The sequence below is a fragment of the Rhinolophus sinicus genome, chromosome 3, assembly GCF_057876585.1.
Source record: "Rhinolophus sinicus isolate RSI-liver-muscle chromosome 3, RSI-T2T, whole genome shotgun sequence".
Lineage (NCBI taxonomy): Eukaryota > Metazoa > Chordata > Mammalia > Chiroptera > Rhinolophidae > Rhinolophus > Rhinolophus sinicus.
In genome coordinates, this window is record NC_142503.1 from 183740617 (window position 1) to 183762553 (window position 21937).

At 41.5% G+C, this 21937-nt stretch overlaps 2 protein-coding genes across 2 annotated transcripts in view; both read right to left on the reverse strand.

The window, feature by feature from the left end:
• Window positions 1–2904, reverse strand: part of SEL1L (SEL1L adaptor subunit of SYVN1 ubiquitin ligase) — a 50879-nt gene extending 47975 nt beyond the window's left edge. Inside the window, exon 1 of the mRNA XM_019731117.3 lies at window positions 2708–2904. Coding sequence (XP_019586676.2) covers window positions 2708–2777 — 70 coding nt within the window. The 5' untranslated portion in view covers window positions 2778–2904. The remainder of the gene's footprint in view (window positions 1–2707) is intronic.
• Window positions 2905–6429: 3525 nt separating this feature from the next.
• LOC141570753 (CD59 glycoprotein) lies at window positions 6430–8657 on the reverse strand. The gene is given in 4 exon segments (XM_088797069.1): window positions 6430–6516; window positions 6518–6651; window positions 7061–7202; window positions 8601–8657. Coding segments are annotated over 4 exon segments (420 nt in total).
• Window positions 8658–21937: the final 13280 nt, after the last annotated feature.

Consider the following 21937-nt stretch of genomic DNA (forward strand, 5'->3'; position numbering starts at 1 on the left):
CTGATATACCCATTCACATAGTACATTTAAAGAAGTTGCTTATACCCTAGAAACTTATGATATGTAATAGGTAAGGATTAAAGACACTGAAGTTATGCATAACTAAAAACAAAATAGCAATTCTTTTATCACAACACAGACATCAAACAACAAGAAAAATGCAAAATACTTGAGTGAGGAGTTATGGATTTCTTACTCTACTAATATCATATCCAAAATATAATGGTTTACATTACTTTAGTAATTGTACACCTTCCTTTGAAAAAGACCAATTTACATTTTTATTTCATCATCTACCAAAACTGCAAAGCATCAGGGATATTCTTTCAGGGAAAAGTAATCATTAAAAATTCATTTTCCCATTTGTTATGTAAATTATACTGATACACCTTCAAATACAGAAAGTCTTAAGAGTTCGGTGCAAAGAGACATCCAGTCTTCTGATGTCTCAGTGAATATGCCACTGAAACTGAAGGAGAAATATTTTTAATCTCCTCTTTAAATGTATTTACTCACAGGAAAATACTTCCAATAAAAGTATCATTTTTTACATGCCTTCAAAAGCAAGATATTAGACAACAGCTACTAACAGTGATAGGCTCAAGATTCTCTTTGTTGGCTGAACATCTTCTACCTGCTAATAAGTGCAACTATTACCATTCAAACTTTACGTCAACACAACATGATGACCTAAAAGTTGATTTTTAAATAGATGCAAATCTTTAAATCTAAGCTAAAAACGAGGCTGACATCCCACATAAATAAGCAATTTAATGAGTAAAAAAGTCCACTGAAAATCAACGTACTCAATTTATAAAACTTCACTTCACATAGGTGTTTTATGGCATTTTCCCTTCATGTGACACAGTACAGCCTTTATCACCTGTCAGCATGCACATCTATACTGTTTTAATTCTGGCTAAGTAAGGTTTTTGCCCCTACCAGAGAAACGTTTGGGCCCAATTTAACTGTGAGGGAAATCACGGCAGACATTTCTCGAAACGAGTCCTCTGCTTACCTGAACACAACCCAGAGAGTTAACATGTCAGTATCAAGAGTCTCCTATTATAACATACTGGGACTCCCAAGTGTTGATTAAATGACTTCACGTATCATCTCCACGAACATGAAACTCTAAAGTTTATGAAATGTAGTCAAAGGAAGATACAGGAAAATGTTTGTATGCTTTTCTTTATAGTCTGTAAATTGAATTCAGAGGGGTATACACCATGTTCTTTAACTAGCAGTTCTCACAGTTTAAAGAATCACTTGTGAAGCTTGTTAAACTACAGACACCCTGACCTGTGCCAGATCTAAAACTGCACTTTTAACAAACCCCTAAGAGAGATTTTGATGCAGGTGGCACATGGTCCATCAGCTCCTCCATCCGTTACACTCAACAGTTTCATGTCATACGTTCTTTGATCATATAACTGCTGGCAACATTCCAAGAGTCATGTAAAGTTTTAAAGTTTTGGTCATGGATGCAAACTATCACTACAAGGGTGGGGGAGGCGGACCTCAAAGCATGATGTTGGCAGTAAAGTAACTAGCATATGCTTGTTGCTTTTGAAATCGTATCTCAGACCACATTATGGATAAAATTTTAGGTTTAGTAGTCTTATTTTGGAAGCAGAATGACGTTATGGCATTGACTTACAACTAGGACAGATAATTTGGGGATTCAAATAACCATCTGGGAAATTTTTTGTTGGGAAAAAAAAAAAAGAGTTGACATTTATACCCTGCCTTGTTCCAAAAAAATTTAAAGCTACAGAACAGCTGTCTTGTTAACAGGGACTGATTAAAATTCAAAAGCTTTCTTGCACTAATTGTTTCTTTACAAACACTTAGAAACACTAAGTGTTTCTCATACCAACACTTTCAAAATAGAAGTTTTCAGATATAGGCAGATTGAACTATTAAAACAGAAAATTATTTTCAGAACCAGAGTATAAATCAGCTAAATTGGAAGATCGATTCAAAAGCATATGAATTTCTTCATCTATATAGAAAGTTATGAGTTGCTATCCCTTTTAAATTTATAGGGACCATGATGTTCTCCCAAACCATAAAATTACTGTCAACAAACATGGGACAACTCAGAAACACTGTGACAGAGGTAAAACCCACTTTCTCAGAATACTTCTGAAAAGGGGGGAATGGACACCAATGCAACAAAAGTTTTCATTATTAAATAGACAAAGATGACCAGGGACCATCTCAGGTACTAAGCAAACCACTGTTAACATTCTGGTTTTGATGGACCTGGCTCTGCCCAGTGACAGCCCCAGGCGAGTCAAGTACGTAAATTACAAATCCCAAACTGAGTTTCAGACCCGATGCAGCACAAAATCTACGGGAAAATCGAGGAAGCTCCAGTGTGTCATTGTGGGTCTAAGCCAGCTGTCGGAATTCACTCCCAAGGAACCAATTCCTCATTCGTGAGGAGTCGTGTAAAGTTTGTGAAGTGGAAAGAGGTGTGGGCAGGGTGACCGCCCCTTCTTGTCCTCCCCTCTCTAGTTCCCTAAACACCTTGTCTAGCTCAGGTCAACCGAAACCCAAGGAAGCACAGCGAATGACAAGCTAGCGCGAGGAGTGACCAGAGACAGTGGAGTCTCCAGCTTGAGCCCCGAAGGCCCTGCCCCGGGATGGAGGCCGGGGGGCGGTGGCTCCCAGCCTCCAGTCCAAGGGGGCGGATACTGACCCGAGGACGTCGAGGCCGAGCCCAGCAGCACCGAACAGAGCAGCAGTGTCAGCCCGACCCGGACCCGCATCCTGCTCTCGGGGCTGCTGTCACCCCCTGGTGCTGTCGCTTTCGCCTCTGCCACCACCGTCTCAGCCGCCGCCACCTCGCCGCTGCTCTTCCTGCTCTGGTCTCCTTCCTCCGCCCCTTCCCAGGCCTCTCTGCCCTAGCTCGCAGCCAATCCCCGCCTGCCGCTGCGGTCGCTTCGCCCAATCGCCGTGGTCTTCCCGCCCACCTCACTGCCCCGCCCCCGGGGTGTCACGCATTGGCCAATCATTATGCGAGGCTCTCACACCGGCTTTCCCGGTTGGACCACGGCGTCACCGACATGGCCCCAGTTAATTGGCAGCTTCGGAGTTCAACCATCCCGGAATTAGAGCGTGAGTCCAGGGCTAGGAGAACATCAAGTCACCGAACACTACAGTTCCCACAATGCACTTCATGGGCTTCTCTCGGAATGTGCTCTTGGGATGCACAGTCCATTCGTGGGACAAAATTTAAAAGTGAAGGTGGCTGTTGAAGAGAACTTAGCTACACCTGGGCCAGACAGTAACTCAAGGCTTTGAACCCACGGGTTTTTTTTTGTGTTTTTTTTTTTTGAGCCACTATTAGGTGAAGAGTTTGTAATGTATTAAGCTCCTCTTCCTCTTTGTTTTATTTAGAAAATTTGAATTGAAACAGTGATACCAGCACTGAGGAAAAAATGCGACAGCTAGAGCGAATTCGAGGTATTTCTTTTTTTTTTTTCATATTTTGTGACATTTATTAACTCCTTTTGAATAGAAAAGATATGACACTTAAGTATGTGAAATAGGTCAAAATTTATAATATACACTTTTCTAATCTAAATTTTTTTCACAGAGGTAAATGAGGTATTTCTTTTTTAACTTAGATAAAACAGCACCGTATATAGGGAAACCAGGATGGAACTCACTACCTATCCTCCTTTCCCTGACAAAACAAAAGGAAATAAACCCCATCCAGTGCAGATCATTTCAATACTAGTTTTGATTTTTACGAGGGCCACCAGATGTTAATCATCTGGAAAACGTTCCAACAGCCTTTGCAAAACCGTTTCAATCACTTGTCCTCATCTCTCTCTTTTTGCAAGCTACATTGTTCTCTTCTTCATTGACTAGATTCAGAAAGCTAGGTTGATATTTTTGGAAATAAAGGTGACAGTAAGTGCATTGCAGAAATGGAACTAGTCTTGTGTGTTAAGTACTGATAGGAACTGGGGCTTTAAGGAAACTGATCAGGCTGGCAGGTCTATGGGAGTAGTTGAGCTCGTGGAAGTTGATGGGCCCACCTAGGCGAACTCTACGGTCCTAACTTCATAAAACTCTGTGGTTCTAACTTCCTGTCTCTTTGCCTTTTATGTTCTCCATCTTGGCACACAAGCCAGTATGTGCACTGCACATGGCTTGCAGGGTCTGCACGTGCAAGTGCTGGTTTGCAGCCCTTTTTTCTTTTCCTTTGTCCTTTTCCCAAATGAAACCTTTTTGGTGATGGACTATTTAGTCAATATTATTTTTCAGTCGACAGTACCAACTCCAGGCATGCTCCAGCTGGGTGGCAGGGCAATGGCTTAGTGTTCCTGCCAACTTCATCAAATTGTGTCATTCTGCTTTCCCTAGGATCTAACCACAGCTCTTAGGCCTGGAACCTAGGTAGTCTGAGTTCCGAGTTCTGGAAAAGTCACACTTGCTGCATATGCTGATACTTCTGGGCATTTATCGCCCATCTTCTTTCATAGAGTCTCTGTTCCACATTCACAATGGAGGGGATGAAGGAAAAATACTGTCCCATTAAAAAGGGTTCTCTTTTCTACTATCTTGTTGTCACTCAACTCATTTCTTTCCTTCCTTCCTTCCTTCCTTCCTTCCTTCCTTCCTTTTTTTAATTAGATTTTATTTTCAGAAAGGTATCATTTATTCCACTTTGTCTAACAGATTACATAATCAAGCGGTTTTAAAAATGTTAATTAAGAAATTCCACCTTCATCTGCAAAAATCAGGCTATGTTGTTAAATACAGCCAAAATTATAAGAAAACAAATGTCGTTAGGTCTTCTGGATCTTGAGAATTATTTACCACCACTCACAAGAAAAAGGCAAAATTTTGCACTCTTGTAAAGTTGTATCACTTTCTAGGAAACCAGTAGAACTTCTGAAAGTTTCAACATGTGCGATATGCTAATAGTCCTTATAAATATATTTTACACAATCTGTGCCAAGTCAGCTAGGCGTCAACACCAGGCTTGATGTCAGCAGGTAAAACATCCCCTGCAGACCTGTTGCTGTTTATGATGACATTTGGAGTTCCCAAACTGCAACTCCAAAGGCTCTTCCCATTGCGTTCATACAGTATACATACACATTTGAAGGGTATTTTCACCAGTTATATTTTAAACAAGCTCACTTATTACTGCAAATCACATGTAGCATAGAATGTTCAAATGTTCAATCTTGAACCTTGTGTGACAATGCCAAAATATCCCACCATATTCCAATAAAAAAGGGAAGGGAATAGTTTTAACACACCATTAATTTATGCGATTAAGGTTTTCTAGTGAAAGACAGCAAAAGCCCGTACAAAATGTGGGGACAGAAGAAAACTCAGATTTTAGCCACTGGTATCTTTCCAAAGACAGACCTGGTGTTTCTATGCCTTGTCATCTGGAAAGCTTATCTCCCACTCTGCTAGACACCTTCTTGTTGAGAATATAACACTCATTGCAATCACACTGCATTAAGAATCTTGTTGCCCCTGATGAACAGCCTACATCTGGAACATTCATCATACCTGTATGGTAACACAATGGCCATGAAAGGAGAGGATGAAAGCATCTCCTGTGAAAGAGATTGTTGGAAAGAACTCCCCAAAGTATTGATCATACTATTTAACTACATCCAAGGAATCAGAGGGGAAATAACTGAGGATTGCAGAGAATCTAGTCAAGCTGTCACTGCAAAGAGCAGAAGGAGAAGCATGTAACCCAGCTCAAATCATACGTTCTCCACTGATAAACTTCTTCCCACAAATGAGCCTTCTCTGCAAACAAGACTGGTCTTCAAAGTTTCTGGGTCTCTCTCTTATCCAAGTTGCTCAAGCTAGTTTTAGTCTTTTCCAACAGGATCTAGTTCTATAATATAAACGGAACATAGCAGCAAAGGAAATAAGGAATACACAGAAATGGAGTGTGGGGGCAGAGCCCCAGAAAGTAGTTTCCAGGCTCTCGGCCTCACATAGACAGGTGCTGGCTCAGGTAGTAAATGGCCATCAACTGTGATTGCATGGCCATCAGCTGTGGCTGGTTGGCCGTCAGCTATAACCAGTGAGCCATTGGCCACTAATATAACTGCTGTGGCTACGCTAGCAGAGAGAAGAGAGAAGAGAGAAGAATGGGGGCTAGCAAGAAGATGGTGGCTGGGCTGGCAAGTGTGGATGGCGGTTTGCGGACAGTGTGGATCCAGCCTCCAGTGAGAGTATAGTGCCGCCAGAGAGAATATAGTGGTATGACTCCCCTACCTATGGCTCCGTGGGTGTTCCTTTTTGGCCTCACCATATCCTGCGTTCTTATGGGGGGAGCGGGAGCAGAGACCCCGCAGGCCTTCCTGCACGACAAATGGCGCAGCGAGCAGGGTCCCCCGCACGACATGGAGGTTAGGAGAAGACCCCCTGCTATTGATTTAGAGAAAGGTTCCAGGCTGCTGCCAGCAGCAGGGTCACCAGCAGATGTGTTTTTCCTGATACACTTGTCCCATCGTTTATTGTTACACAGAGCCTTCTGTCAGCGGTTGTACTGTAGCTCCTTCTCCCCTAAGCCTTTTGAAACGTAGTTGAAATTGCAATGATCAAACCTCCAACACTGATAATATGTTTGTGGGGGCAGAGCCCCAGAAAGTAGTTTCCAGGCTCTCGGCCTCACATAGACAGGTGCTGGCTCAGGTAGTAAATGGCCATCAACTGTGATTGCATGGCCATCAGCTGTGGCTAGTTGGCCGTCAGCTGTAACCAGTGAGCCATTGGCCACTAATATAACTGCTGTGGCTACGCTAGCAGAAAATGGGGGCTAGCAAGAAGATGGCGGCTGGGCTGGCAAGTGTGGATGGCGGTTTGCGGACAGTGTGGATCCAGCCTCCAGTGAGAGTATAGTGCCGCCAGAGAGAATATAGTGGTATGACTCCCCTACCTATGGCTCCGTGGGTGTTCCTTTTTGGCCTCGCCATATCCTGCGTTCTTGTATGGGGAGCGGGAGCAGAGACCCCGCCGGCCTCCCTGCATGACAATGTTTCTGTCTGGATTTTGATGGATAGACACTCATCAAAATTATCTGAACCACTGGAGATGCCAGTGCAGCTACCACTTGGGTTAAGACAGTTGTGGCACTTCAGGCCGTGCCCTGAATGGCAGAGGACAGACAGGACGAGCAGGACAAACCTTCCTTTGCTTCCCTTTTGACCACAGAATCTGACCTCTCCCAGGATCCGCCTTCCAGGGTCACAACCTCATCTCTATTTCTGTCACTAACAATGTTTCCTTAGATTTTGTCCGATTATAAATCACAGTGTAAAATCTGGTATATTTTCCTCCCTTTTTCATCCAATTGATCATCGAGTCTTAACAATTAAACTATGTAATCACTCTTTTATGTAACCACGTTTCTCTTTCTTACTGAAAACTTCCCTCCTGGCCCTTATTTTCCCATACCTACCTGATGCACCTGAGTTCTAGCTGCATTCACCAACATTATTCTCTCTTCATTCTAACCTAAACCACATACCATGGCCAGATTAATATTCCTTAAACACTGTTTTCATATTCGTATCAAAATTTTCAATGGCCGCATTTGTCATAAAATAAAAAAAATTAGAACTTCTAGTGACAAAATAGGAACTTATAGTGATAGTTTTACTTCTTTGGGAAGAATTGGGGAAGAAACTTCTGCTTTCCACAGGAGAAGCAGTTATTATCTGATTGATAAGATTGGGCAAAGTTTGGATATTGATTGATTCCAACAATTGTTTATATTAAAGCACTATTATTTAAAAAAAAAAAAGATTAGGGAAAGTTCACTGCTTAGTAAAGACTCATTCTTTTTTCATCCTTTTCTTTACTAAAGTGCTTCTTATATTTAATGCCCTGTGTTAGGTGCTGTATGGACAAATTAACCACTTCTCTTACTCTTTTCTAGTGTGGGGAGGAAAAAATATTTTTTTTACCTTCTAAGTTTTGTTGACTGTTCTAATAATTTAACATGAAATAAATGAACAGGGAAGAACAAAAATTTATTACATATGTACATATGAGGGTTCCCAAAGAATAGGGGACCTCAGGATATATTGGTCAGTTGAGGCTTATGTGCTATTCTGGACTCAGGAGAGGGAGGGAAGGGTCTGGGATTCCAGGGGAAAGATAGGCAATTCACTGGTAAATGAAAAAGAGCAACGATTCAGTAAACAAATTCTTTCTGGGCCACCCAGAAACAGTGGGACACAGAGGGGAGTCTAACAAACAAACTTGGCTTGGCTTCTCCCTGTCTGCCACACTTAGATCATGTTATGATACTAAGGTGATCGCTCCCTTCCTTTAAGCAGGTTTTTCTATTTGAATTTCTTTAGGCAAGTAAAGGTAGAGGTTCAAGTGTTCTTTCTGAGTCATTAAAAAAAAAAGATCAGCTTAAAATAATTAATATCCCAAGAAGGCACATTTTGGGAGGGCAAACTCTGCTTCCCCTCACCAGCTTTCCACAATAACACACCCTTGCCTTCTCATGGGACCCCCTCCCCTCTCCCCACTGCCCCCCTGCTGCTGCTTCTTATTCACAACTCTGGCATCCTTCCCGCTCTCACTTGCATCTCATCTTGGCTGAGCCTTCTCTCACCAGGCCAGTCTTCATTGATCTTCATTTTTCTAAGTGTCTACAGAACATTCACAATTTTGCCTTTTAAATGGGTTGTAAGCTTGCTGAGGCCAGAGACAATTATATAAAACAATACAGGTATATAGCATTGGATAGATATATAGCATACATAGGTATATAGCATTTCCACCTACTAAACCTAGATAATTCTTTGTTGATTGATAGATACAGCCTACTTTTAAAGTGTTTTAATAATAAGGTTTTCAGAGTACTTGCTATCTACCATAAGTTTAATCTTAAAATATCTTACAGGAAAACATTAAGGACCATTTTTACCCCTATGACAGAAAATTTACTTCACTCCTATGCACCTCATCTGTAAAATGGATGTATTAATAATATCCTCTGTGGGGTCAGAGTCCCAGAGAGCAGTTTCCTGGCTCTTGACCTCATGTGGAAAGGTGCTGGCTTGGGTAGTAGATGGCCATCAGCTGCGATCAGATGGCCATCAGCTGTAACCAATTAGCCATTAGCCACTGATATAGCTGCTGTGGCTGCAGTTGGTTGGCAGAGAAGCAGATGGCAGATTGCGGCTCCTTCCTGTATTTCAACCCACCTGCCAGCGAGAATATAGTGTATGACTCCCCTACCTATGGCTCCGTTGGTGTTCCTTTTTGGCCTCACCATATCCTGCGTTCTGGTGTGGGGAGCGGGAGCTGAGTCCCTGCGTGACACAACGCATGGCACAGCGGGCAGGGAATGGTGCCAGCCAAAGCTCTCTGAAGGGCAGGGGAGCAGTTTGTGCATATGAACACTCAATTTCAGGAAGCCCATGAGAAGCAGCTGCTGGAGAGCTGGACTCCCATGGAGAGGTGGAAAGATATGGACAGTTCTCCAACCAGCATAAGCCGGAGAAAGTGAAGGTTGTTGTGGCCTTGTGGGCTGGGAAGTGCTTGCTGAGGCAGCCCAGGTGAGGGACTTGTAATCCCAGGAGGAAATGCTTGCTGAGTCCTTGGTGGAAGATACAGGTGAGGTCAAGGTCATCCCTTACCCCCAGGTTGGGGAGGACTTGGAGCCCTCGCCCTGTGGAGAGGGCACACATTATGAGGCCAACACACAGCCTTGGTGAATGACTAGACTGTGGGGAATTGCCTCCCATCCCTGATTTGATGGAAAGCTTGACTGTTTGCTTAGGAACGTACTACCTTGTAGTGGAACTGGTGGATGTTTACTTCCTGTGTCTCGACCGGCCGCTGTTGAGAATATGTAAGCACTTTGGCTCTGAACCACTGTTGTTCCAGCATGGTACCCTGAGAACCCTGGCTGGCTGTGTGCAGGAAGTCTGGCTGTGCCCAGAAAGACTGGCAGTACCCTGAGAAACCTTGGCTGTGCCCGGGAAGTCTGGCAGTGCCCAGACGGACTGGCAGTGTCCTGAGAACCCTGGCTGTGCCCAGGAGTTTTGGCTCCTGGGTTCTCAGTGTACAGAAGGACTGGTGGTACACTGAGAACCCTGGCTGTGTCCAGAAAGGAGGTGGACACTGAGGGACATCCCCTGGGACATGACGAACTGGACTAGAATGTTTTCTCATGAGCTGGGTTCCAGACACAGGGCCCCTCACAGAAGACGTTTGTCACGTAGATTGTGAGGCCAGACCTGAGGGGTGGAGTGTGGGGACAGAGTCCCAGAGAGCAGTTGCTAGGCTTTTGACCTCACGTGGAAAGGTGCTGGCTTGGGTAGTAGATGGCCATCAGCTGTGACTAGTTGGCCATCAGCTGTAACCAGTTAGCCATTAGCCACTGATATAGCTGTCGTGGCTGCATTGGTTGGTTGGCAGAGAAGCAGATGGCAGATTGCGGCTCCTGGTTCCTGTATCTCCAACCCAGCTGCCAGCGAGAATATAGTGGTATGAACCCCCTATCCATGACTCCATTGGTGTTCCTTTTTGGCCTCACCATGTCCTGCGTTCTGGTGCAGGGAGCGGGAGCTGAGTCCCTGTATTACAGCCTCTTCACCTGGTCAGTTGTGAGGTTCAAAAGAAATACGCAAGAAAAATGGTGCTTTCTTCATTACAGAATGTTCTACAAATATTATTCTTATTCTTTGCTTGGTTGAAGCAAAGGAACAAAGGAAACTAATAAAAAATAATTGTATTAAGACTAATAATATTAGTTTTGTTCCCTTAATTTGAAAAGAGTTTAGAGCTGCTAGAGCTATTGTCTTTAGCTAGAAATGAGTAATTGACATGTTCTGAAAATGCTCATAGGACCTTGACTTTTGGAAGAAATTTCAAGGCTCCAAAGCTGGTCTAGAACATAGTGTGGGAAAGCCAGATTTATTTTATCAGCTTGCTAGATTGCATGTTGATTAATTATTGAAAAGGTTGTGAATTCTCCATGGTCTTATCCAGTCTGAGCATATACTCCTTAAGAATTCCTGCCAACATTCCCAGTTAACGTTATGTACTCACTATACTTGTGTTATATTATTTAGTAATTCATAGACTTCTTTAATGTTTGCTCAGCTGTCTGTACTCTGTTCAATTTGTCCATATCAGTGTCCTGCGTCATTGCCATAGATTTCCAAGTTGCAGAAAACCTGTTTGCTCTGCAACACAACACAGCATTGGATCCAATGAGGTAGATAAGAAGTACCTTTTTATGCTGATGTCTGTAACGTGACCTCATTTGGTTGAAATGAATCAAGCAATCAGCAAATATTGAGATCCTCCTGAAAGTGTAGAGGGCAGAAATCCAACTTGCTCTTTACTTAAGGATGAAGAGACAATGCCCAGAGCCTTTTCCCAAAAAAAGAGTTATTGTCACTAACTCTAGTCTGCTATATCCTTTGCTGCGCTCTTCTTAGGGATCAACGTGAGTTGACAATGGGATCAGGCTGCCAGCTCTTGTATCAACATATCTGCCTGTGTAGGATTAGGGAGAGGCAGGGAAAAAATATATTCTCCCCTCAGGGCTTGGAGAAGAATGTACTTTCTTTGATAATGATGAGGTAAATTAAAATCATTATTTTTGTGTTTCTTTTCTATGGATAAGTGAAAATACAAATCCTTGCACCATATCATGAGAAAGGACCTGGCGTCTCTTCATGTACATTCTGAACTCCTTGAGTAAATGGACAATTGTTTTTATACCTCATTGTATCACCTACAATCTCAGGATTATGAATGGCAGGTACATAATCAGTAATCAAAGTAAATAAGCTTTGAACGTTCATGTCACTTTCTATGATTATCATTAAAAGCCATAAAGATCAGTGTAGATCCCAGGGTGTAGAGCTCTGTATTTAATTAAAACACCTAAGCTTTGAAGCTGATAGGATGAATGTGGTGGTGGTGGTGGTGGTGGTGGTGGTGGTGGTGGTGGTGGTGTGTGTGTGTGTGTGTGTTCAGGTTCTATTTACCAAGTTTCATCCTGAAGTGACATTTACTTTGGAGGTGTGTTTTCTTTCTGAGCAGTGTTGACTCCTACCAGATAAAGGAAAAGCCAGGATACCTTTATGCAATAAGGGCATGGACACGCATCTTTTAGTCCATTTTCCCCCCATAAATTTGTTAACTACCATTTCTGGAGAGAGACTGGATTAAAACTAATTTTCAATAACAACTTGAATGAGTGAACTTTACAAGGTAGAAATAAAAAGTTTGGAGCTTTCATCAAATTCAGGATTAAGTACTTAATCCTGAGTAGATGGCAATGTATGTGATGAGTGAATGTTGGGTTATGAACATTATACAGTCATGGGCTGCTTAACAACAGGGATACATATTGAGAAATGTGTCATAAGGCAATTTTGTCAGTGTCAACATCGTAGAGTACACTCACACAAACCTAGATGGTCCACCCTACTACTGTAATTGTATGTGCTATCCTTTTATGGGACTGACAGCACAGTAGGTTTGTTTACACTAATATCACCACAAACACCTGAGTGATTGATTGTAGTATAAATGGGGCTTTTCTCTTTGTAACGCAAGTGCTTGACCTAAGCTTTCATTGCAAAGGTATCCACTTGAAAGCTGGCATCCATCTTAAAGAGGCATCCCTTTCAAGGAAGGCTCCCAAATAAACACATTGCCAGCCACAAGATTAGATAAATATCCAGCCTGCCTCCCCTAAATAAGACTCCATTGTTTTAGAGATCTTGGTTGATTTTGATGACTATTTGGGCTACTTGTTTATTTCTCTTCCCATGCTTTACATTTTCTTTTATGCTTCAAATTCACCAGTAAAGAGTGAGCCCATGAAACCCTAGGCCCACTGAAACCAAGAGTCCTTATAATTTTGATTTGATTTGCAGCCTTAGTTTTAAAAACAATTTTTTCCTCTGCACATTTCACAGACCTTAGCATTTCCCCTTGATAATCACTAACCCTTGAAACACAGGCAATAGCTCTGTCCTGACTAATGGCACAAGGTTTGAGGCTCTGGCAGGCTGAAGATAACATCTTGACCGATGTTTCAGCTCCTGAGCCCTATGGCAGAACCATCACCTCAGCTACCTCTCCATGAAACCAGAGGGGCTCTGGAGCTGACCCCAGAACTGTCCTTGTGACCTGAAGAAATGATTTACTACCCTTACCTCACCTTTGACCCATCATCTCCTACTAAAATGACTCCCAAGCCCCTAATCTATGGTGTCTTGTGACTTTGTGTTAGTGACCTGCCAATGGGGACCGGGGTCTTTTGGAACAGGAGCTCACCAGAACTCTGTATTGACGTCAATCCTAATAAATCAATTCCTTTCTCTACTGTAAACTGCTCATTCATCTTCTTTTGGCCATTGAGAGCAGGTGGATGGACTCACCTATTGGGGTTTGATAACACCTTATGCTAGACCCCAATCAAAGCAGAGCATCAGTCTCTCTCTCTCTCTCTCTCTCTCTCTCTCTCTCTCTCTCTTCCCTCCCTCCCTCCCTCCCTTCTTCCCTTCTTCCCACCCTCTCTCCCTCTCTCCCTACAACTGCCTGTGTACTCCCTGGCATGACTTGTCTGCTCCACTCCAGGGCCTGTAAATAACAAACTCTTTTTTTCTTCAAATTTTCCTAGTGGTTATCACTGAAGGGCATCTTGCAAACGTAATAAGAACCACAAGGGTCAATCCAATAGTAACATTGATTTCGAAAGGGGAAATGTCTGTGGAAGCTCACCAGGGCCAGGTGAGTGCCCACAGGCACTTCCAGCCTCACTGATGGACTGAGACACACACAGCACAGTAATGGCTGAGCTAAGACTTTACCACGGCTACAATGTCACCAGGAAATCACAATTTTTCAGCTCCATTATAATCATCTGGGACCACCATTTACATGGGGTCTGTGGTTGACTGAAATGTCATCTTGCAGTGCTTGACTGTATTCATAGGATAATCGTTCCTTTCTTCCTTTATTCATTCAACAAATATTTTGGGGGCACAGTCAATGCCCTCTGGCTGAAGACCACCAGGGACACACCGGTAGCTGAACACATTAGGTTTAGTACTTATTGTAATGAGGAAGGACACATACCCTGGGGGGGGGGGTCTCAATAAGGAGGCTGTCATGTGGGAGACCCTGCTCCCTGTGCCACTGTGCCATGTGTCGTGCGGGGTGGCCTGCAGGGTCTCAGCTCCCACTCCACACACAAGAATGCAGGATATGGCTAGGCCAAAAAGGAACACCCATAGAGCCATAGATAAGGGAGTCATCTCACTACAGTCTCGTTGGGGACTGGGTTGGAGACACAGGAAACAGGAACCACAGAATCCGCAATCCACACTCTGCCACACTCCATGCTTGCTAGTTGCAATCCAAGCTTGCTAGCTCAGCCACCATCTTCTTGCTGGTTCCCCTTTCCTGCTAGAGTAGCCGTGGAAGTTATAGTGGTAGTGGCCAATGGCTCACTGGTTACAGCTAATGGCCAATTAGCCACAGCTGATGGCCAGCCAATCACAGTTGATGGCCATTTACTACCTGAGCCAGCACCTTTCTATGTGAGGCCGAGAGCCTGGAAACTGCTCTCTGGGGCTCTGTCCCCCCAGAGGCTTTAGACAAACCCTTTTACAGGATTTAGGCTTTGGTTGGGTGATTTGTAGGAAGACCCAGGGAAGCCAGGTTTGCTCTAGATTGAATGATGTTAGAAGTACCTCCGATTTCTATGATTTGGTAGCAATCAATTAATAAAAGTTATCTTAAGGGAAAAGTGACTAGAATGAGGATAAAACTGTTGTTGATGAAGAAGTAACAGTTACTGATTTTGGCTAAGAGAGGAAGTGTTTAGTATTTTGTGAGTGGCCCCAAGAACTAGCTTTTGTCTGTGTTTAGATAAAATTGCAAAACTGCCTTGCTTTGTCTCATTGTATTTCGGTCTCAGAGTAAGCTGTTTGTGGTTGTTATTCTGTGTGATTGTTTATGTCCAATAGGAAAATAACAGTGTGGCCATGAGTGGCAGGTCAGCTTCTGACTGTCACGGGCTTCTCTTCGTTTTTCTTTCTCAGCACCTACTGTGAGGCACACTGGGTTCTCAATGTTGAGAATTCAGCAATCAGTATAACAGACAGAAAACATGGAGTTTATATTCTAGCCAGGGAGAGAAAGATAATAAAATAAAAAAGTAAATTGTGATATAATTGAAGGTGATAAATGCTATAGAGAAAATACGTAAAGCAAGTAAGTGGAATAAGGATCCTGGGGGAGGGGAGGGAATTATTTAATTTAAAGTAAGGAGTTCAGGGAAGTCTTCCTTGTAAAACTCACATTTAAGCAAAGACTTAAAGTGATGAGGGAGCCAGCTGTGAAGATATGGGAGGGAAGAGCCTTCCAGGGATAAGCAGAAGCTGGAATAAAGGTTCCAAGGCAAGAGCATATCTGTTATGTTTTCATAATACAAGGGAGACCTGTGGCTGCAGAAGAGGGTGAGGGAGGGCAGGAGAAGGGGACTGGGAAGGTCAGAGAAGTGTTTGTGGAGTCAGATGGCTTAGGGATTTTAAGTTCAATATTAAGGACTAATCAGAATGCTACTCGTTATGACTCTGAGACTGACTATCTTGAAGTGTGACTTGGATAATGGCCTGAAGATTTCCCCTTTTCTGCACAGAAATGGCCAAATTAACTACACAAACTTCTTTGTTAATTGTTTGGACATAATGCTTAAATAACCAATTAAAACAATTGTACTCAAAAGTTTGATTCAGAGGAAGTTCATACCCTGGTTAGAAATTGAGATGGATAAGTGCAAAATAGCCATTAAGAGAAGGATCTCCAAATAAGGATCTTGGAAATATTTAAGTAATATTTTTGCAAATGCAAGTCACTGGGAAATAAGTTTAGAAAATATTTATGTAGTCATGTGATGCAAAGTGCAGCATAGGGAATATAGTCAATAATATTATAATAACTATATGTGATGTCAGATGGGTACTAGACATATGGGGGGATCACTTTGTAAGTTATATAAATGTCTAACAACCATGCTATATATAATATATTATATTATAATATATATAATATTGAAACTAATATAATATTGAATGTCAACTGTAATTCAAAAATTTTTTAAATTAAAGAAAACAAAACATAAACTTTGAGAAGGTAAGTCTACAGTGTAGTTTCCACAGGTTTTAAAAGCAGATAAACATTTTCTTTTATTAAATATACACATACACACACACACACGAAAACATTTATGATGCAAAATAGCGTTTTTGATAACTTCCAGTTCTCGAATAGGCTCCCAGCTATACACATTGACTTTATGTGATCCAACTTGAAGGACGGCATTGACAAAAAAGAAATACAATATATGTGTTAGATCTATATTAAAATATACATCAATAAACATATATTTCATATATACATGAAAAATGTATGTACACACAGGCACACACACATATGTAATTAAAACAATTGAGAATAAGTTGCAGACATGATGCCTGTTTATCCCTAAATATGTTAGTGTGTATTTCCCCAAAACAAGGAATTCTCTTACATAACCAGAGAACTGTTATCAAAGTTAGGAACTTCAAACACTGATTCAATACTATCATCTAATTTACAGACTTTAGACTGGGCTGATCTGCCACAATGATGTCTTTTCTAACGATAGAAAATCCAAGATCATGAGGTGCCTCCAGTTTCTCATGTCTCATTAACAGCTCCTGAAACTGTTAACCTGGAATAGTTCCTGAGTGTGTGTGTGTGTGTGTGTGTGTGTGTGTGTGTGTGTGTGTGTTTTCCTAAACCTTATAATAATGGCACTATTTAAGTGTTTGAACAAGTTATTTCGTAGAATGTGCCCTAATTTCAATTTGTGTCATGATTAGATTCAGGTTTTGCACGTTTGGTAAGAACACCACAGAAGTAATGCTGAATTGGGGCCCACCTAGTGGCTCAGGTGGTTGGAGTGCCGTGCTCCTGATGCTGAGGTGGTGGGTTTGATTTCCACATGGACCAGTGAGCTGCGCCATCTACAGCTAAGATTGTGAACAACAGCTCTCTCTGGAGCTGGGCTGGCGTGAGCTGTGAGACTGCCTGAGCCCCGGGAAGCGCAAAGCTGGTAACACGGGCATGGGTAGGGGTGCTGTGTTCTACACAACTAGACTGAGAAACAACGGCTTGAACCAGAGTGGAGGGGGGAGGTGGAAGAAAGGGAAATAAAAAAAAAGGAAATAATGCTGAATTCTTCTCAGTGCATCATGTCAGGAGCCAAATGTTGGTTACTCCAAACCCTGGCAATGATAATTTTGTTCAACTGGCTAAGAAGGTGTTTCCACTGTATTTACCTTCCGTAATTAATTTGTATCTTGTAGAGGATACTTTGAGACTCTGTAAATATCTCATTATTCCTCATTTACCTACTAGTTTTACCATGTATATGAGGTCTGACAATTAAATTCACAAACTTGTTGCAACGATGTTGCTAACCTTTTTTGATAACAGAGGGATTGTTCATTATGAATTTTTACCAACTGGACAAACAGTTAACCAAATTTATTATTTGGAAGTGCTGAAAAGGTTGGGTGGAAATGTTAGATGACCTGAACTTTTTGCCAACAATTTATGGTTCACGACAATGTACCAGCTCACATGGCACTGTCTGAAGGAGTTTTTAGCCAGTAAACAAATCACTGTATTGGAACACCCTCCCTACTCACCTGATCTGGCCCCCAATGACTTCTTTCTTGACCCGAAGATAAAGGAACTATTGAAAGGAAGACATTTTGATGTCATTCAGGACATCAAGGGTAATATGATGACAGCTCTGATGGCCATTCTAGAAAGAGAGTTTCAAAATTGCTTTGAAGGGAGGACTAGGTGCTGGCATCAGTGCATAGCTTCCCAAGGGGAGTACTTTGAAGGTGACCATGGTGATATTCAGCAATGAGGTAAGTAGCACGTTTTTTAGGATGAGTTCGTGAACTTAATTGTCCTACCTCAGTCACGATTCTGACCTGAATCATTATTACTAATATGGTTGCCAAATAGTGATTTTCTCATTCTATCATTCCTTCTATATTTTTTATTAGGTCTCTAGTTTAGGCAGAGCTTTATCTTCTTGTTTCTTTATTCATTTAATTAATTTATATTGGTACAGATTCATATATTCTTTATTATAATCCTTACTATCATTATTTTGATGTTCAGAGTATCTCAGATTTGGCAAGTGGGTGCCCTTCAAACTGTCTCCAGTATCTTTTGACATATCCCCTCATTCTTTGAATACATTCTTACATTTTTGTACCATTTGTATTTTTCTACTTCCCCTGACCCAATCTTGGAATCAGCCATTTCTCCAAGGAGGCCTGTTTTCTTTCAGTGGAGAATGATGTTTATATTCCAGGAGTATTCATTGCTACTGGATATTAATGCTTCTGAAGTTTCTTAGCAGACAGACCTGGGAAGTGTGTGTGTGTGTGTGTGTGTGTGTGTGTGTGTGTGTGTGTATGAGTGTGTGGTATATATGCGTGTATGTATATGTATGTATACACACACTATATCTATCTATATCTATGTCTATATCTCTACCTATGCACACACACAGCCACACACACTGATACCCATTCCTATATATATCTCTTTCTTTCTATATATTAATCCTCTGAAGAAACAAATGAATGAGCCACAGAGAAAATATCTGCAGTACATATATTTTATAGAGAACTTGTGTTCAAAATATATGAAGACCACAAGAATAAGCATATAAGGAATATATTATTTAAAACCATGTGTACTATAAACATAGACATAATAATATTAATTAATTAATATGCATAATGCAAATGTGATGTAACTATAAACAACTGAATAATAAAAATACCAAAAAACAGTAAAAAATGGGAAATCTGAACAGACCCTCACAAAGAAAATATGTAAGTAGAAAATCAGCACGTGAAAGGTGCTCAACATTGTTATTCATCAAGAAAATGTAAGTTAAAATCAAATGAAATACCATTTAGTCCCACCAACATGAATAGAGTTTAAAAAGCCTGACAATGTTAAATGTTGAGGATATGGAGCTATTGAAACTTTCATATACAACTGGTTGGGCTGTAAAAGGTTGCAATCGCCGAGTAAACTTGTTTGACAGCAGTTGTTATACATTTAAGCACCTACCTACCCTATAACTCAGCATTTTCATTCTTAGTATTTACTCAAGAGAGATGAAATCATACGTCCACGAAATGTCTTGTGGAAAATGTTCACAGTAGCTATATTTACAATAGGGAAGATCTTGGAACAACTTAAAATGTCCACCTTCTGATAAATGGTGTAAAAAAACCCCCACAATTGTGGTATCTTAATACAATGGAATACTATTCGGCAATCAAAAGCATGAGTGACATGTGCACATCTTGAATGACTCTCAAAAACATTATACATTATCCAGCATAAATGCCTCAGTGACCAAGAGTGGTCAGGCTGTTGGCTATCTAGCTCTGCAGGACAGAAAACTAGAGTAGAGGGGCGAAGTCCCATGAAGAACTTCTTATCGGGCTGTCTTTGTTCATTTTTTTTAAAAAAAACACTTTTTATTTTGAAATAGTTTACAACTCATAAAAAGTTGTAAAAATATGTTCCTGTTTGTTTTTGACAGTTTATTCTACTCCTGTTTGTTCTCTGCTTATCTCACTCTGGCTGGCATTCTGGAAAACTCCCAGGTTCACTGAGTCCCTAATCGTGATCACTAAGGTTTACTGTGCACTCAAAGTACCTAGCACTCTGGTAGCACTTTCCACTTACGCCTCATGTGAATAATAACATGAAGGAGGTACTTTCGTTATCCGCATTTTGTAGACGAAGAAACCAAGGCATAGAAACGTTAAGCAACTTCCCCCACGTGTACAGCTCAGAGTGTGGGAGCTAGCGTCACAGAATAACATAGAAACATTTATATAGTTTACACAAACACACATGCAAGAGGAGTGCATATATACATACGAGGGGGTGATTTTTGTGCTCAGTCAAGGAACAAAGGCAAACTAGGATTTATGAGAAAAAGAGGGGAGGAAAAAACTGGAGACTGCCTAGAAACAGCATTTTTAGCAATTTTTTGGCACTGATTAGTTGGCAGCTAAAAAAGAGGTCAACCTGGGTATTCTGCTGTTGAGCAATCTTAGAAAAACTATCAACACACATTTTCAGTTTTTTATGGCTTCTTCAGAACCCCTTGGGGGTTTAGCCGGGGAGCATATGTAACAGGTTCCAACAGTAATAAGGGCCAGCTTCCTTTGCCAACTCCTCCATATTAATTAGCCAGATCCCAATTATTTCCTTCCCCAGAATTTCTCACTTCTCTGGCTAAAGAACTGAGTTCATTATTTAATAACAATTAAATTCCTCTCAAAGTCCTGGCAATTGCTGTCACCTAATGTTTTCTGAAAGTTTTACTTTCATGGTCACCATCCTAGTGACCGCCCTCATGACTTCATGTCACATAAACTTGCTGAGGGGATCAGCATCAGACTCATTTTCCTCAAACGCTCTTCTCAAGAAGTGATAAGCGTATCCCATGACCTTGGGCACTGAATTCAAATTCCCCTGCTCGACCACCAAGCATCTTTCTTCTCTCCTTTCCGCCACATCCCCAATCATATTTTTCTTCTTCCCCTAACACATATGTATTAGCCAGCTCAGGCTGACATAACAAAATACCATAGACTGGGTGGATTAAACAACAGAAATGTATTTCTAACAGTTGGAAGGCTGGAAGGGCGAGAGCAGGGTGCCAGCGTGGTGGAGCTCTGATGGGAGTTCTCTTGCAGGCAGCGGCTTTTTGCTGTGTTCTCACATGGCAAGGCGAGGGACTGAGCAGATTCTCTAGTTCTGATGTCTCTCCTTATGTGGGTACTAACTAATCCCACCAGGAGGGACTCCCCCTCATTGAAAGCTAATCACCTCCCAAAGGCTCCAGCTCTAAACACCATCACTTTGGGCATTAGGGGCTTCAAAATGTGGATTGGGGGGGTGGTGTTTGGGTGACACAATTTCTGTTTATAGCACATACTTTCTGCTTCAGGTGCAATTACAGCTGCTTGCACTGTCCTGCATGGTCCTACATCTTTCCTCCAGCTGGACTGCTTACCCTTATTTTCTGATAATCTTCCTTTTCAAAACCCAGTTTTTAATTCTAAGAACTATATATCCAGTTTAATCCTTCTTTTGCTGGATTTTCTCCCTTTTCATAAAATAGTCCTTTGTGTTAGTTTAGCTCGTATATATTTGATCTTAAGCATTTTGCTACATACTTTATTCCAAAATTATAACTGGGTTGTAGTGAGGCACGTGCCATGTTTTGCAGAATAAATACTGCTATATAGAGAATCTCTTTGTTATGAAAAGGTTTTGACAACCCATTCCATGGGCTACTTCTCTTTAGCACTATGCGACTCCATTATAAGCAAGGGGGAGAGGGAAGCCCAGTAAGTAGTTTATTGTGGCAAGATTTTAGTATCATAGAATTTTCAAACCTTTATCTCTCACATTGTATATTTTAAAAACTCCATGCCTTAAGAAGTGACTTATTTATGGTCATATCGCTGAATTGATTGTGGTGATATAGACCCAGTTCTCTTAGGTTGCAGTCTGATGTTTATTTACTAAAATAGATTTTTTCTTTAGAGACTTAGTAGGTTGTATTAGTTTTCTATTTAGGCTTAACAAATTACAACAATTTAGCAGCTTAAAACTCACATTTATCATCTTATCATTTCCATAGGTCACGAGTCTCCCCAAGGCTGGGCTGAGTCCTGGGCCTATGGCCTCACGAGGCTGCAGATGAGGTATCTATGACCCGGGGTGCTCTTCCAAGCTTACATGGATGTTGGTCGAGGTTCCT